This window comes from Alexandromys fortis, unplaced genomic scaffold (genome assembly GCF_014885135.2).
Source record: "Alexandromys fortis isolate MF-2015 unplaced genomic scaffold, M_Fortis_MF-2015_v1.1 scaffold_369, whole genome shotgun sequence".
NCBI lineage: Eukaryota > Metazoa > Chordata > Mammalia > Rodentia > Cricetidae > Alexandromys > Alexandromys fortis.
In genome coordinates, this window is record NW_026068250.1 from 410,688 (window position 1) to 428,121 (window position 17,434).

The window sequence follows — 17,434 nt, forward strand, 5'->3', positions numbered from 1 at the left end:
AAAAAAAAAAAAAAAAAAAAAAAAAAGAAAGAAAGAAAGAAAAATTTGGGGGAAGAATGAATAACTGAAAAGCAAAGCAGAGAAAATTGAGGAAAAAATAATCAGTACAGTATCGTGGTTGGGGTAGAGCTCAGTGGAGGTTTGCTCCTCATAAGTGTGGCACCAAGTTTATGCAGAGTAAGGACATCAGCCCTAGCAGGACTTATTGTCCTCATGTTTCACGCTAGAAGAACAGTGAGAATACAATATGTCTAACTTAAACTTTATACTGCAGAATACAAAGTATTTGTACTAAGATAAAAAGAGTGAGAGGGAGAATTAGCTCTTTGTCAGAGCAGGGAGGCCATGTAAACAAGATAAAAAAAATTACATCTATTGAAGTAGATTCCAGGGAAAAGAAGAAAAAGAAATTGAAGAATTCAGCCTGGGTGGGAAGTTGGGCGGGAGAGGGGGAGTATGCCTGCAGGCCAGAAGAGGGCACCAGATATCATTACAGATGGTTGTGAGCCACCATGTGGTTGCTGGGAACTCAGGACCTCCACAAGAGCTCTTAACCTCTGAGCCATCTCTCCAGCCCCAACTTGTATTTTTTTAAATAAATCTTTTCTCTTACACTTTTTCTTACATTTGTGTGTGTGTGTGCACACACCTTTGATACCAGCACTCCGGGGGGGGGGGGGGGGGGGGGGGGGGGCGGGGGGGGGGGGGGCAGAGGCAAGCAGATCTCTGTGAGTGAGTTTGAGGATAGCCTTGGCCTACAGAGTGAGTTCCAGGACATCCAAAGCTACATAGAGAAATCCTGTGTTTGAAAAACCAAGACAGCCGGGCGGTGGTGGCGCACGCCTTTAATCCCAGCACTCGGGAGGCAGAGGCAGGCGGATCTGTGAGTTCGAGACCAGCCTGGTCTACAAGAGCTAGTTCCAGGACAGGCTCCAAAGCCACAGAGAAACCCTGTCTCAAAAAAAAAAAAAAAAAAAAACCAAAACAAACAAAAAAGAAAAGAAAAAAGATTTTTAATTTGTTTCTTGCTTTGTCTTATCATTTTTTAATTTATTTGTTTATTGTGTGCACAGTGTTCTGCTTGCATGACAGAGGGCACCAGATCTCATTATAGGTGGTTATGAGCCACCATGTAGTTGCTGGGAATTGAACTCATGGGAAGAACAGCCAGTGTTTTTAACTTCTGAGCCATCTCTCCAACCCCCTGTCTTATCATTTTTGAAGATTTATAACAAAAATATATTTTCTTTTTGTTATTTGATTTTATAAATAACCCTTGACTAATCAGCATTTTCTTAGATAGTGGTGTTTTTTAGTGTTGAGGCTTGAACCCAGGTTTTTTTTGTTTGTTTTTTGTTTTTTCAAGACAGGGTTTCTCTGTAGCTTTGGAGTCTGTCCTAGAACTAGCTCTGGTAAACCAGGCTGACCTTTAATTCACAGAGACCCGCCTGCCTCTGCCTCCAGAGTTCTGTGATGAAAGGTGTGCGCCACCAAGTCCGGCAGCTTGAACCCAGGTACTCATAAGGCAAGTGCCTTCCCACCGAACCTGGCCCTGATAAGTGTGAACTTAGTTTATTTTTTCATCTTTATTTAGAAAGTATTATACACGAGTGCAATTTTTTGTTGTTTTTCAAGATGGGTTTTTCTATATAGCCCTTGCTGATCTGGAACTCACTATGTAGATCAGGCTGGCCTCCAAGTCACAGAAATCTCTCCGTCTTTACCTCCTGAGTTCTGGGATTGAAGGCGTGTGCCACCACTGCCTGGCTCTTTTTTTTTTTTCAAGACAGGGTTTCTCTGTAACCTTGGCTGTCCTGGAACTCACTCTGTAGTCCAGGCTGAACTCAAACTCTCAGAAATCCACCTGCCTCTGCCTCCCCTGCCCGGCATTGTTTTTTAAAATATTTTTTAAAAGCCTCTAAATCACATTTTTGGTGTGTGTTTGTGTGTGTGTGTGTGTGGGGGGAGCTCGAGCATATATATCTCATTATGAGTGGAGGTCGGCAGACAATCTGAGGAGTTGGTTCTCTTCTTTCACGATGTAGGTTTCTATAGACAAATGAGGTCTTCAGACTTGGCAGCAGATGCCTTTACCTGGTGAGTCATCTCATTGTCCTCTTTAAAACATTTGGCTAAGCCGGGCGGTGGTGGCGCACGCCTTTAATCCCAGCACTTGGGAGGCAGAGGCTGGCGGATCTCTGTGAGTTCGAGACTAGCTTGGTCTACAAGAGCTAGTTCCAGGACAGGCTCCAAAGCCACAGAGAAACCCTGTCTCGAAAAACCATTAAAAAAAAAATTTGGCTAGATTTAAGGAAAGTATATCCCTTAGCAGCAGTGCTAAAAACAATATTTTTTTATTGTAATAAATAATCTGTTGCTTGATAAATAAGTTTGGGTTTTTGTTTTTTAAGGATTTATGTTTTAAAGATTTATTTATTTTGTGTGCATTGGTGTTTTGGTTACATGTATGTCTGTGTGAAGGTGTTGGATTCCTTAGAACTAGAGTTATAGAGAATTGTGAGCTGCCATGTGGGTGTTAGAAATTGAACCCAGGTCTTCTAGAAGAACAACCAGGCTCTTAACCGCTGAACCATCCCTCCAGCCCCCCTTTAAGGATTTTTATCTTAAGTAATATTATGACTGTATGTGTGTATGTACATATAAGTGTGGGTGCTTTCAGGGTGTGGGTGCCCATGGATATGGATCTATTTGAGCTAAAATTATAAACTGGGAACAGATCCTCTGCAAGAGCAGAATACTCCCTTAACCCTCTCTCCAACACCGATGATGACGGTATTTTCCTTGTTTTTAGTTGCTGTTTTGTTTTGTTTGTTTTTCTTTTTTGAGACTGTGTCTCACTATTTATACCAAGCTAGCCTGGAACTTGAAAAGATCCTTATGCCTCTGCCTCCTGAGTGCAGCGATTAACAGCTTGTGCTGCTCTGACTGACCAGGAAATGTATCTTTTCAGTACTCTCTGAAAGTCTTTTAAAACACTGTCTTTTTAAATACTGTTTAGGAGTATCTGATTTTAATCTTCGAGTTGCATTGCAAACACTTCTGAAAGAATATTGTGAGGTCTGCAAGTCTCCCAAAGAGAACAAGTTTTGTAGTTTTCTGCAGACATCCAAAGTTCGACCTCGGAAGAAAGCAAGAAAATACCTGTATGCAGTAGGTAAGAAACTCTGAAAAATAATAGAAATTATTTTAGGATAAGAGCTTTTTAATAGTTTGTTGTTATTACTATGTAGTTATTACTCATATGTAAATCTATCAGAAACATTTCATGTTTAGGCTTAAGGTTAGTAAATTAAATTTGCATAATAGCATGAACACATTTAGAACTTAATAGTTTCTCATTCAACATTTCATTTGATGTTCTAAATCTTTGGTCTCTGATTACCTAGTTACCATCAAATGACTGTCTACAGATTTATGTATTTACTGTGTGTGTGCACATATGTGCATCATGGTATGTGAGTGGATATGAAATGACACCTTATGAGAATTGGTTTTCTCATTCTACTTTGTAGGGGCTGAATTCAGGTCACCAGGCTGCACAGCCATTTGCTTTTACCTGCTGAGTTACCTCACCAACAAAAGAAATATTTCTGTAAAAGTTAAAATTTTGCCAGGTATAATGCATGCAATTCCAGCATTCTGAGGCTGAGGCAGGAGTGTAGTAAAGTGAAAGCCAGCTTGGGTTACATAATGACTTCTCGGTCAACCTAGGCTACAGTATGATACTATCTTTAAAAAAAAAAAGTTAATAAGCTGGTGGTGGCGTATGCCTTTAATTCCCAGCATTTGGGAGGCAGAAGTAGGCAGATGTCTGTGAGTTTGAGGCCAGCCTGGTCTACAAAGCGAGTTCTAGGACAGCCAGGACTGTTACACAGAGAAACCCTATCTCAAAAAACAAAAACAAGCAAACCAAAAAACCTAAATAAGTGAATTGATTAAATTTTGTTTGTTTGTTTGTTTGTTTTTTTGGTTGATTTTCAAGGCACTGTTTCTCTGTAGCTTTGGAGCCTGTCCTGGAACTAGCTCTTGTAGACCAGGTTGACCTCGAACTCACAGAGATCTGCCTTCCTCTGCCTCCCAAGTACTGGGATTAAAGGCGTGTGCCACCACCGCCCCTATTTTTAATTTTTTAATTGAGACATATAAAAGTCATAATGAGACTTTATACTTAGACAAAGAATATTGCCTAGATGTATATTTTATATAGCCTTCTATTATAACTGAGATCATATGGTAAAACATTGAGGTTAACTTTCTTATTGCATGTAAGCCAGGACGCGGCATAATTAAGAGTTACATATTTTATATACTATTTTAATAGAGGTGACAAGCTGTAAGTTGTATAAATTTTTAGATATAGGGGCCTGAATATTTTTATTACTTCTGTTTTCATATTGAGCATAAGTGGTTTGCTGTGTATTTTTTCATTTTCTGCTTAGGTGGATATACACGCTTGCAGGGGGGCCGTTGGAGTGATAGCAGAGCCCTCAGCTGTGTAGAACGCTTTGATACGTTTAGTCAGTACTGGACCACTGTATCTTCACTCCACCAGGCTCGATGTGGACTTGGAGTAGCCGTTTTGGGAGGGATGGTCTATGCTATTGGAGGTAACAATAAAAATATCTCATTTCTCTCATTAATCTACTTGGCTATGTACTTTGTACATGTACTTTGATCATCTTAACTATTTTTTGTTTCCTCCCCCTCTTCATTAGGTGTTTTTGTTTGTTTTGTTTTGCTTTGCTTTTTTGGTTTTCTGAGACAGGGTTTCTCTGTGGCTTTGGAGCCTGTCCTGGAACTAGCACTTGTAGACCAGGCTGGCCTCGAACTCATTAGGTGTTTTTAATGAAAAATTGTTTACTTTTAAAATATAACCATCTCTTTGAACTAGACCTATATGCCAGTATGTACTTCATATTTAACATGCCTCCCAAATCTGTACTTTCCTCCCATGATTTGCCATATTCTGGATGGTAATGATTTGCCTACAGGGTCAGAACAAAGCATTAAACATCCTTTTTTGTTCCTTCAGTACGGAATGATTGATCTTAGGCCCTCGTGTATGTAAGACGATCACTACCACTGAGCTAAAGCCCCGCAAACTTCAGTCATCAGTCTATAGCCAGGCCATTGGCATTTATGCCTGTATATCTGCTTCAACATTGTAATACCCAAATCTTGATTTTTTTTTTTTTTTTGCTTTTATCTGCTGTCTGCTCTTCCATTATGAATCTAATCATGTTATTGCCCTATTCTCTTTTTGTTGTTGTTTGTGTTTGAGGCAGGGTTTCCCTGTGTAGCCCTAGCTATCTTGGAACTAACTGTGTAGATCAGGCTGGTATTGCTCACAGAGATCCGCCTGCCTCGACTTCCCAAGTGCTGGGATTAAAGGCCTGTGCCACCACCCCTGTTATCCTACTCTCAACCCTAGAGTAGCTCCCGGTTTACTGCTGAAAATAAACTCCAGTTTTGGGGCTGAAGATATAGCTCAGGTGGTATGATGCTTGTTTAACATGCAGGAGGCCCAAATAAATCACAAATGGTAGTACTTGACTATAATCACAACATCAGGAGGTTGAGGTAGGAGGTCAGAAGTTCAAAGTCATTCTTAGCAGTACAGCTAGTTTGAGGTCAGCCAAGCCTACGTGGAACCCAGCTCAAAAAAAAAAAAAAAAAAAAAAAAAGAAAGAAAAAAGAGAAAATAGGGAAGGGCCAGCGAGATGGCTCGGCAGCTAAAAGAACTGGCTGCCCTTCCAGGGGACCCAGGTTCTGTTCCCAGCATCCACTTGGTCACTAACAACCTCCTGTAATTCTAGTTACAGAGGATCTGACACCTTCTTCTGGCCTCCACAGACACTGAACACATGTAGTACAACATGTTCACACAAGCAAAACACCCATATATATATAAAATGAAAATAAAATCTAAAAGAAAAGTCCAGGACTGGGTGTAGTGGTGCTTGCTTTTATTCCCAGCTCGTGTGAAGCAGATCTCTGGGTTGAAGGCCAGCCTTGTTGCCAGCTTGGTCTACAGCAAGGGCTACACAGAGAAACTCTGTCTCAAAACAAACAAGCAAAATAAAGAAAAAAGAAAGAAATAGAAAAATCTAGTTCTCATTATATACTTCATGGTTTATATATGATATTTTTGTTTTTCAAGAAAAATTTTCAGAGTTTCTGGACTTTTCCCTCACTTTCAATTAAAAGAAATAAACATGCTCACTAAAAACTGGATCTCAGGTAAATCTAAGACCACATCTTACCTAGTGAGTTCCAGGACAGCTAGGGTTACATAGAGAGACCCTGTTTCAAAGAAACAACAAAATTAAATAAATAGGCTGGGCATGGTGGCTCACGCCTTTAATCCCAGCACTAAGAAGGTAGAGGCAGGGTCTCTGGAGTTTGAGGCTGGCCTGGCCTACGTAGAGAGAGCCAGGATAGCCAGGACTAAATAGATCTTGTTTAAAAACAAAACAAATAACAAATAAATAAATACTGGATCTCAGGAGCTGAGAAGGAAAGCATGTGTTCAGCATAAATCATACTGTTTATCTTTTTTTCTTTTTCTTCTTTCTAATCATACTGTTTATAAACAGTTTAGGAGCAGCAAGCCACTCATTGTTTTGGGACATTTTTTTATATCACTGGTTTTCTGCCATATTTCCAGATTCCAGCCAACAGATTCCAGGGGTCAACTTTGCAAGTAGCTCTCTAAGAATGGGTAGTCTTAAACCTGTTGTGTTAATTCTAATCTGTCCAGATGTATGCTGGAGATAACCCTCTACTGCTTTAATTTTTTTTTCATAGAGGGTCTTGCTATGTATCCTTGGCTGACTTGTGTATTCCAGACTTGCCTCAATCTCCTTTTGTACCTGCGGGTGAACCTGCCTCCACCTTCCAAATGCTAGGGTCAAGGTGTTACATGGTGGTGGGGACCAGTCAAGTGCTTAGTGTTCTATCAGACAAGAGTTCTATCAGCAGGATTAGAGCCCAACCCTTCTACCCTACATTTTTTCTTCTTTTCATGATCCTTTTCTGATAAACAGATACTTTCAGATTTAGTGTAATCCTATCTATTTTTTCCCTCTTTTAAGTTCATCTATCTTAAGAAATGTTTATTCAAAACTCATGGTCTTATATACCTTTTTATTAAATAAAATTTTATTGTTTTATTGTTACATTTATGTATATAATAAACTTGAAATTGAATTTTTATGGATAATATGCAGTAAGGAAAGGGTTATTTTCTCTACATAAATAACCAGTTTTCATGGCTGGCATAAAAGACATACTCCCCCTCTTTCTGTACTAACTTTGACATTCCTGGAATGTCACATTTCTTTAGTTTTTTATCTGTCCCAATTTAATTACTTTCGCTCTATTAAAAACAATCTTAGTTTAGGGCCTGTGAGATGACTCAGCAGATAAGGGTGATTACCACCTCACTTAAGGACCTGAGTTTTTTGTGTGCTGGTTAATGTTTAGTCAACCTGACATAAGATAAAGTCATTGGGGAAGAAAGAATCTTTTTGTTTTGTTTTGTTTTGTTTTAAACAGGGTTTCTCTGTAGAGCTTTAGAGCCTGTCTTGGAACTTGGTCTGTAGACCAGGCTGGCCTTGAGCTCACAGAGCTCTGCCTGCCTCTGCCTCCCAAGTGCTGGGATTAAAGGCGCGTGCCACCACCACCAGTAGAAAGAATCTCAGTAGAGAAAATGCCCTCATTGTGTTGGCTTGCACTCTAGCTTGTTGGGTATTTTCTTAATTGATGGGTGATGTGGGAGGACCCATCATACTGTGGGCAGGTGATCCTGGGTGCTATAAGAAAGCAGGTTGAGCAAGCCATGATTAGCAAGCCAATAAGCAACATTCCCTCATGACTTCTGCATCAACTCCTGCCTCCAGGTTCCTGCATTGAGCTGCTGTGCTGACTTCCCTAAGTGATGAACTACAAACTGTAAAATGAACTAAATAAACCCTTTCCTCCCCATGTTGCTTATGGTCATGGTGTTTTATCATAGCAATAGAAACCCTACCTGTAACACTGTGTAACCCACATTGTTGACAGAGACAACCAAACCCTGCGAGTTGTCTTATTATCTTCATGTATATACACATTCCCACTCCTACCCTCCTAAAGAAAACAAAACAAAAAAATTAACATATGCCAGAGATGTTTTTCTCTCATAATTCTTTTCTGTTACGGTCGGACTGTTCTTGGTTGGTTGTACTTTGTCTTAGTGAGTTTCACTGTTGTGAAGAGACACAATGGCCATGACAATTTTTATAAAGGAAAGCATTTAATTGGGGCTGGCTTACATTGTCAGAGGTTTAGTCCATAATCAGCATGGTGGGACACATGAGGGCACACAGGCAGACATGGTGCTGGAGATGCTGAGATCTGTCTCCTCTGGCCACTGTGAGAGACACTGGCCTGGCTTGATCATTTAAAATCCCCAAGCCCCCCCATGACATACTTCCTCCAAAAGGCCACACCTCCTAATCCTTATCAAGTAGTCCCACTTCCCATTGACCAGGCATTCAAATATTTGAGCCTATCGGGACCATTCCTATTTAAACCACCACATACTTCTATGTCAATTTTTTCCACAATTTCTATATGCTTTTATTTAAATTTATATATGTCATGGTAAATCATAAAATGTAAATTATAACACATTGAAATTCAACTTTAAGAAATTTTCAAAGCAGTGGCAAACAAATTTTTTGGAGGGGTGGCTATACCAGTTTTGGAATTGCTTTTAAATACATTTTAAGAATTGGACTGAGCAAGACAGTAGTGGTGCATGTCTTTAATCCCAGCACTCAAGAGGCAGAAGCAGATAGATCTTTGTGAGTTCAAGGCCAGCTTGGTCTACAGAACTAGTTCCATGATAGCCAGGACTGTTATTTAGAGAAATCTTGTCTCAGAAAACCAAAAAAAATAAAATAAAATGTATATTAGTTTATGGATAATTATCATCTTTACATAAACTTTTTCCAATTGAGTTTTTAGGTTGATCCACAGTCATCTGTTTCATCATGGCATTTGGCTTCCTCCCCTACTGTCCTCTTCCTTCTCCTCCTTGCTGATCCTCCTCATCCCCAATAGTCCTCCCTTTTGCTTTTATTTCACCTGTATTCCATTACCCTTCATGACTTTTTCCCTTCTCACTGCTTAAGGTCTTTTTCTCCCTTTTGGAGTTATGCTGACATTTCTTAAAGGATTTATTTATGTTATTTTGTGTATATGAGTGTTTTGTTTACATATGTGCACCATATATGTGCAATGCCTGAGGAGGTCAAAAGAGGACTGATGCATTGGAATGGGATTATGGATGGTTTTGAGCCATCATGTGGGTGCTGGGAACTGAATCCTGGTCTTCTGCAAAAGCAGCACATGCTTTTAAATGCTGAGCCAACCCTCCAGTCCCCATCTATCTCTAACAGTTTATGAACATGACACACCTTCATTTTTCTAAATGTTCCTTATTTTAGAATTTTATCTAGTTCATTTTAAGAATTTTATTTTGAGACAGGGTCTCACTATGGGCTGTCTTTGCCTCTGCCTTCTGAGTATTGGGAATAAAACAGTGCACCACCATGCCCCAGTATATAAATTCTGTCAATTGGTACTTTTCTAATTTATGGTTAGATTTGTGGTGCTCATGTGCGTGCATGCGTGTGTTATGCAGATTGAACCTAAGGCTTCATGGATGAATACTAAGCATATCCCTTATTCCCAGCCAGTCCCCTGCTGTAGCGCACCATGCCCGTCTTCGCTCTATGCGCTACTATACAGTTCGTGAACCGGGCAAGGGGCTGGAGATGGAAACACACAAAGATGCACAGATAGAGACATGGGTCATTCTTGAAGCGAGAATGCCCCAAGAATGCCCCCTTTATTGTGTCCAGGGGCAGCTTATATAGGGATAGCCACGCCCCAGCCAAACCCACCAGAAATCACTCCCCTGCCGTCAGGAACTCCCGAGGGTCTCTTGTGTGTGTGCCCAGAGCAGATGCAGGCTGTCTCAGAGCAGAGAAAAACAAGTTGTTTACAAGAAATTCAGGATCTGGGGGTTCACTGCTCCCAGCACCCCACTTACTTTCATCTTTTGGTGTGTGTGAGGTTGCTACTGGGTTTTATTAGCTGCTTGCATGTACATAGGTACAGATTACTTACCAGAGTGTAGACTCAGTGCTTAAACTATGGAAGAAAATGACTTTCTCCTACCTACCCTAAACCATTAAGTATAGTGTATTTTAAAATTCTATTTTAAGAACATAGTTTCTTCCTCTTTTGGGTCTTGGCTCCAAGATGACGAAAAAAAAAGAAGAAATGACGGTCTTGCCAAAAAGGCCTGTGGCTGTGTACGGTCCATTCACTGCACAAACTGTGCCCATTGTGTGCCCCAGGACAAGGTCGTTAAGCAGTTCGACATTGGGAACAGTGCAGAGGCTGCTGCTGTGAGACACATGGGTGCAGGAAGTGTTTCTATGCCTATGTGCTTCCCAACTCTATGTCAAGCTGCATTACTGCATGAGCGGTGCTATTCATAGCAAGGTGGTCAGGAATCGATCTCGGGAAGCCTGGAAGGACCGAACACCCCCACCACGATCTAGGCCTGCTGCACCACGACCTCCACCAAAGCTCCTGGACAGAGGCGGCTTCATAAAGACAGAAGAAAAAGACACCTGGGAAAAATAAAATGGGACTTATACTAAAAAAAAAAAAAAATAGTTTCTTTAATTTTGTTGTTGCTACATTTGGATTATAATAACTTTAAATTGTGCCAGTTCGTAAACCTAAATTATTACCTGAAAAGAAATGGGAGTGTTAAAATGAAAATTGTTTTCTCAAAATTTACATGAATTGTTTAAGTGGTAGAGTTAGAAATAATTAGAAAGTCCTGTGCCTTTGTTCCATAAATTGTTGGGTTTTTTTTTTCTATTTTTGCTTTTTGAGGGGCCACTACCCAGCTCCTAAATAAATCTTACACAGATGCTTATTCTTAGTGATAAATGCCCGGCCTTAGCTTGGTTTGTTTCTTGTCCACTTTTTTTTTTTTAAATTATCCCGTCTAAATTTTGCCTCTGGACTTTTATCTTTCTAGCTTCTGTATATCTTACTTTCCTCCTTACTCCATGGCTGGCCTGGTGGCTGGCCCCTAGTTTCCTCCCCTTCTTCCTAATTTCTCCTTCTGTTTATACTGACTGCCAGCCACGCCTATCCTTGCTTCTGCCTTGCTATTGGCCATTCATCTCTTTATTAGACCATGAGGTGTTTTAGGCAGGCACAGTAACACAGCTTCACAGAGTTCAACAAATGCCGTGTAAACAAAAGTCACACACCTGAAAATAGTATTCCGCAACAGTGATGGTCTTTAATAAATGGCTGTGCTTTGAATTAAAAATATTGCTTGCTAGGCGAAGACTTTTGATGGCTGTTTTAAAATTAGACCTAATGGTTGATTTCTGAAAACAGAGAATGTTAATGCTGATGAATATTGTATTCTAATTCTATTCTTTTAGCGTCACTAAACCTGATGTGTCTGTTTCTTTTTTAATCAGGTGAAAAGGATTCAATGATTTTTGACTGTACTGAATGCTATGACCCAGTTACTAAACAATGGACAACTGTTGCTTCAATGAATCACCCCCGCTGTGGCTTGGGAGTATGTGTGTGCTACGGGGCTATCTATGCTTTGGGTAATTATGCTGTTTGATCTAAGAACAACTACAACTTTAGAGACGTTCCTTACTGGCATAAGAAATTTGCATCTAGATTTAGGGCTGGAAGAGTCAAGGTGTATCTCTGGTAGTTCAAGACCAGCCTGGTTTATGTAGTTAGTTCCAGGCCGTAGTGAGACCATGTCTTGGGGAGGGAAAAAAGTATATCTTTTTAGCTTTGTAAGTTTTTGTTTGTTTGTTTGTTTTGTTTTTTAAGACAAGATCTCACTTTGTAGCTCAGGCTGCCCTAGAAACACTGAACTTGCCATTCTCTTGCTTCTCCTTCTTGAGTGCTGTAACCATAACTAAGGTGTTGGCTGTGATACATGGAGAAGGGGCCATTACTCTGGAGCTGGCACTCTCGCGGAGTACTGCAAACACCCTACACAGCGAGTTCCAGGCCAGCCTGAGATACATAATACTGCTCTCAAAATACAAAACACTAGCGCCTAACGCTCAGAGGTCATTGCCAAAGAGGGGATGGAAAGAGTGTAGGTCAGGTTGCTGAGACTATCTTCTTTGAATGTCGGATACATCGTAATGTCTCACAAATGGCTGCTGACACATGAGCTGAAGAAGGGCAGCAGCAGAAGTGCTAACATGGATGCAGGGCAGCCCACAGGGCCTCAACTCTAACAAAGAATTACTGGCAACCAAGAGATGCTGAGAGAGGAGAAATAACCTCCCCCAGGGAAGAATACACCAATTGGTTATCCAATACCAAATGGTCAACCTTGAAAACATACATACAAGTAACATGTAGATTTAACAGGTTGTACTTATATATTTAGGAATATATATACATATATATAACTAATAAAAAAGAGGCCGTGAATTTAAAGAAATCAAGAAAGAGTATATAGGAGAGTTTGAAGGGAGGAAAGAGAAAGAAGAAATAATGTAAATATAATTTCAAAAAATAAAATAATAACTAACAAATAATAAAAAATTAACTTAAAAAAAAGCACAACACAAAAATAAATGGCGCAGAGGCAGGCAGATCTTTCTGCGTTCAAGGCCAGCCTGGTGTATATAGTGAGCTCTAGGCAGCGAGGGGTACACACTGATACCCTGTCTCAAACAAACCTGTAGAATATTTAGAAAAATGAGAAGCCTTTTTGAAGTCTCTAAATTCATACTAAATAAGCAATATACTGTGGTTTGACTTAGAATTGACCTTCATAAGTATTAACAATTTTGAAGGTATAGAAGTCATGTTAAAAACTAATTTGGAGGGGGCTGGAGAGATGGCTCAGTGGTTAAGAGCATTGTCTGCTCTTCCAAAGGTCCTGAGTTCGATTCCCAGCAACCACATTGTGGCTCACAACCATCTGTAATGGGGTCTGGTGCCCTCTTTTGGCCTGCAGGCATACACACAGATGGAATATTGTATACATAATAAATAAATATTTTAAAAAAATCTAATTTGGGTGAGCAGGGTGTGGTAGACCATGCCTGAACCGAGCACCCAGGAGGCAGAGACAGGCAGATCTCTGTGAGTTTAAGGCCAGTCTCGTCTACATAGTGAGTTCCAGGGCAGCTGGAGCTACATGGTGAGACCTTGTATTAAAAAAAAAAAATTAAAGTTAAAATAATAAGGAAAGAATGAATGAAAGAACAAAAGAAAAGAAAAAAATAGTTTTGGGGTCATATGTATTAGTGCATATCTTTTTTTTTTTTTTAAAGGTTTTTGGAGACAAGATTTCTCTGTATAGCACTGACTGTCCTACAACTTCCTTTGTAGATTAGGCTAGCCTTGAACTCATAGATATATACTTCTGCCTCTGCCTCCTAAATGCTGGGATTAAAAGTGTGAGCCACCATCTCATGGCTGTTATTTATATCTTTAATCCTAGCACTCTGGAGGCAGATGCAGGCAGGTCTCTGTGGGTTCCAGAATAGCCAGGGTTATGTAGTGAAAATTACAAAAATTAAAAAAAAAAATTTGGAAAATTCATGTTTCTCATACTATATTAAATTTTTCTGTTTGTTTTACTCTGTAATGAGCAAATCTGAACTTTACTTATGATTACATCCTGATTTTTCATGTCAGCTTGGATAGATAGATCACTCTGATTTCTGTGGACTTATCTGTAATATGAAATAGTTGGATTAGGTGGTTTCTAAAATCTTTGTCATAAATAAAATTCCTTTATCTCAGAAATGATTATTTTTTGTTTTGTTCCAGGTGGGTGGGTTGGAGCTGAGATTGGCAACACCATTGAACGATTTGATCCTGATGAAAATAAATGGGAAGTTGTTGGCAACATGGCTGTGCCTCGCTACTATTTTGGTTGCTGTGAAATGCAAGGTAATGCCTTTATAAGATACTTTTTCTGTTCAGTTACATTCAGCATTTACATTTGGTATATATATATATGTATGTATGTGTGTGTTGGCTTAGAATTGACCTTGATTAGTATAATAATTTTGAAAATACGGAAGTCATGTTAAAAAATAGATTTGGGCTGGGCTGTGGTGGCCCATGCCTTTTATCCCAGCACTCGGGAGGCAGAGGCAGGCGGATCTCTTGAGTTTGAGGCCAACCTGGTCTACAAGAGCTAGTTCCAGGACAGGCAACAAAGCAAGACAGAGAATGCCCCCCCCCCCAATAAAATAAAATAAAATAGTTTTGAGCCAGACCAGCCTGTCATCCAGGCCATGGGCGGGTAGCACTGCTATGATCAACAGGCATGTAGTTGGTAAATGGGAGAGAAGGAGAATCAGAGTGGATTGTCCAATGCGGAGAAAAGCAGAACTGAAGACACCAAGGTGGTGAGGAACAGGCTACTATGGCTGATGCTACCACTTGGGGTCCAGTCACGTCTGACCTGTGCTGCAGCAGCCCAAGGCCTTGCCTAGGTCTATGGCCCCAACCTCAGCTGGGATCTGTGTTGGTGTTCGTGACCCACGTTCCTGAGAAGGCCTACAGATACCTGTGGCCTTGGCCTGAGGCCATATTGATGTCCAAGGGCCATGTTGCCACTGGGGGCATACTAATCTGAATGACCTGTGCTGCCAGTCATGGCCATGGTGACTTCCAGGCCTGAGCTGCAGCAAGGGCTGGGTCCATGGCCCTACCATCCTTCCTTGGTCTGTGTTGATGTCTGAGGGTTTGTTACCACCAGGAACCATGGGAGAGCTGGCCCTGACCCTTCCTTGAGGAGTTGGTCCTGATGGAGGTTTGAACTGACTACCTCATCTACCACCCAGGCTCACATCCAAGGCTTTGAGTTAGTCCACCCCATCTCCTCTAAGATCTGCTAGAGCCTAGAGCGTGCACAGGGACAGGAGCTGCAGAACCATAGCCACAGGATCTCCATGACTCAGGGCAACAGCAAGATATCCAAAAGAGGTTTCGGTGAGGGTCCAGTGTTGATGGTGAACCAGAAGCTAATGGTCTTCAACTAGACCAACAACTCATTGCAATAAACATTTGCAAATAAAGCTGTTTGGGCAAAAGAATATACTGCTTAATACATTGTAGCTCTCAAGGCCACTAGAACAAATGAATATGTGATAGAGAGGAGGGAAATATGGAGAAATAGAAAATATTTTTATGTTGTGGGGGAGGCAGACTTAGAAGGACTGTTAAATGAGTGGGATTGGAGTGCATATTGTGAAATTCCCAAAAAATCAAAAGAAAATATGAGAAAAAAATAGTTTTGTGGAGCCAGGCATGGTGGTGCACACCTTTAGTCCCAGCACTTGGGGGCAGAGACAAACAGATCTCTGTATGTGTATATATATATGCATATGTATATATATGCATATATATACAAATATATATATATTTGTATAAAATTCTGTGTATAAAAATAGTTTGAGGGGCAGACAAGATGGCGCAGCAGTTAAAGGAGCTGACTGTAACCCACATGGTAGAAGGAGAAAACTACTTCCTGCAAATTGTCTACTGAGCTCCACACCTGGGCTACGGCATGTACACACAGGTACACATGAGCACACAAACTAAATAGGTGTAAATTAAAAAACTAATTGAGGCCCTATTTTCACAATCTATTATAAGATATGTTATTGAAGGATTAATGTTAGTTAATATAGTTAGTTAATAATAGTAATATAGAAGTTATGGCTTTTACTTCTTATATTAATGACATTTTGTTTCTGTATTGCTAAAATAATGTTGCTGTAATGAAGAAAACTAAGTTAAAACTTCAGATAGGGACTGGGTATGATGGTGCATGCCTTTAAGTCCAATACTTGGGAGGTAGAAGCAGGTGGATCTCTGAGTTGGAGGCCAGCCTTGTCTACACAGACAAACCCTGTTCCAAAAAACCTTCAGATAGGTGCTAGAGAAATGGCTTAGTGGGTAAATATGCCTGTTGACAAGCCTGACAACCTGAGTTTGATACCCAGGACCCAAATGGTGGGCTGTAATCGGTTTTTTTTCTTCTTTGGGGATCTTTTCCCTAGGGAGTCACATGCCTTTAATACCAGCACTAGAGAGGAATGAATATAAGGTGGGATGAGACAGTTCTATCTCAGTTTGAGGGTTTCTTAGAGGCAAGTGCTCTCTAGTGGCTTGGATGCTTTGCTTTTCTTATCTTCAAGATTGAACCCTAATGTCTGTCTCTGGGTTTTTATTATTCATGTTACATTTGGAGCTCAATGTTTTGGGTATGAACTCATGAAAAAGCCATTTGCCTGATGCTTTTTAGCCAGTGGCACAGGCTGAACTGCATGTGCCCCCCCCCCCCAGGGCTGCACTTGGGACTCCAGCCCCACCTGACCAGGACTTTTTTTCTTTTATTCTCCAAGCCTCTCAGTCCCCTGTGTTTTTTCAGACAACCAGCTCTTTCTCTCTCCTCCCTTCCCTTCCTCCCTCTCTCTCTCTTTCTCCCTCTCTCCACCATGCATTGCTGGCTCTCCCTTAACCCCTTCTAGGTCTCCTGCCAAACTAAGTAGCTGCCTTGAAATCCAGTCAGAACTTTCTACATAGCAGCAATAAACCTCACGTCTTCAACATCCTTAGTAGATTTGGTAAGACACTTGGGAATTCTTAAAGGGAGGAATTAGTTCAAAGAGAGAAGTTTTTTTTTTTTAAACCACATTAAAAAATGGGAAAAACCATTATAATGAAGGGATTTGGGTCTCTGTATGATGATATGCTAGACAGATTAAAAATGGAATGATTAAATGAGAGGATATCTAATTTAGATGGGATTTATGTAATGTCAATTATAAACATTATCAGCTTTATCGTTTATTTCTTATCACTAAAAAAGTTAGCTAATCGAGTGCTAAGATACAGAAAAACCTAATAAAACAGATCATAGATATTCAAATCTAATTTAACGGAGAGCCAATTTCAGCATTGCATTATAAGAATAGAGAGAATCAGCCTAACATCTTCAGACAACCAACCTTAATATATCCAGTAAGCTTACAGGAATTGCCAAATGGCAGCGGCTATATCACAGCTAATTAGACTCCTGTGCCAGCATTAGATTTAAGGATATTCTAGGAAGCAATAGTCTCACATGGCTTGCATTCACCTTGGGGTCAGTTTGTAATAGAGTTATTCCTAATGACTAAATAGATATGGAAAAGATGTTTTAGAGCCTGGTCCACAATTACAGTGGAGTACCTGGTTCAGATAAGAGGCTAAGATTATTGAACAACAGACTAAAGCTAAAGATAGGGATATTTCCCAAGATCAAATTCAT

The 17,434-nt window shown here is 40.3% G+C and overlaps 1 protein-coding gene and 1 pseudogene across 2 annotated transcripts in view; both read left to right on the forward strand.

The window, feature by feature from the left end:
- Positions 1 to 17,434, forward strand: part of Ipp (intracisternal A particle-promoted polypeptide) — a 40,623-nt gene that overhangs the window by 11,271 nt on the left and 11,918 nt on the right. For both annotated transcript variants that reach the window (XM_050131397.1, XM_050131396.1), the window contains exons 4-7: positions 3,020 to 3,175; positions 4,461 to 4,628; positions 11,589 to 11,726; positions 13,936 to 14,058. In XM_050131397.1, coding sequence (XP_049987354.1) covers positions 3,020 to 3,175; positions 4,461 to 4,628; positions 11,589 to 11,726; positions 13,936 to 14,058 — 585 coding nt within the window. The remainder of the gene's footprint in view (positions 1 to 3,019; positions 3,176 to 4,460; positions 4,629 to 11,588; positions 11,727 to 13,935; positions 14,059 to 17,434) is intronic.
- LOC126494158 (40S ribosomal protein S26-like) lies at positions 9,787 to 11,579 on the forward strand (annotated as a pseudogene).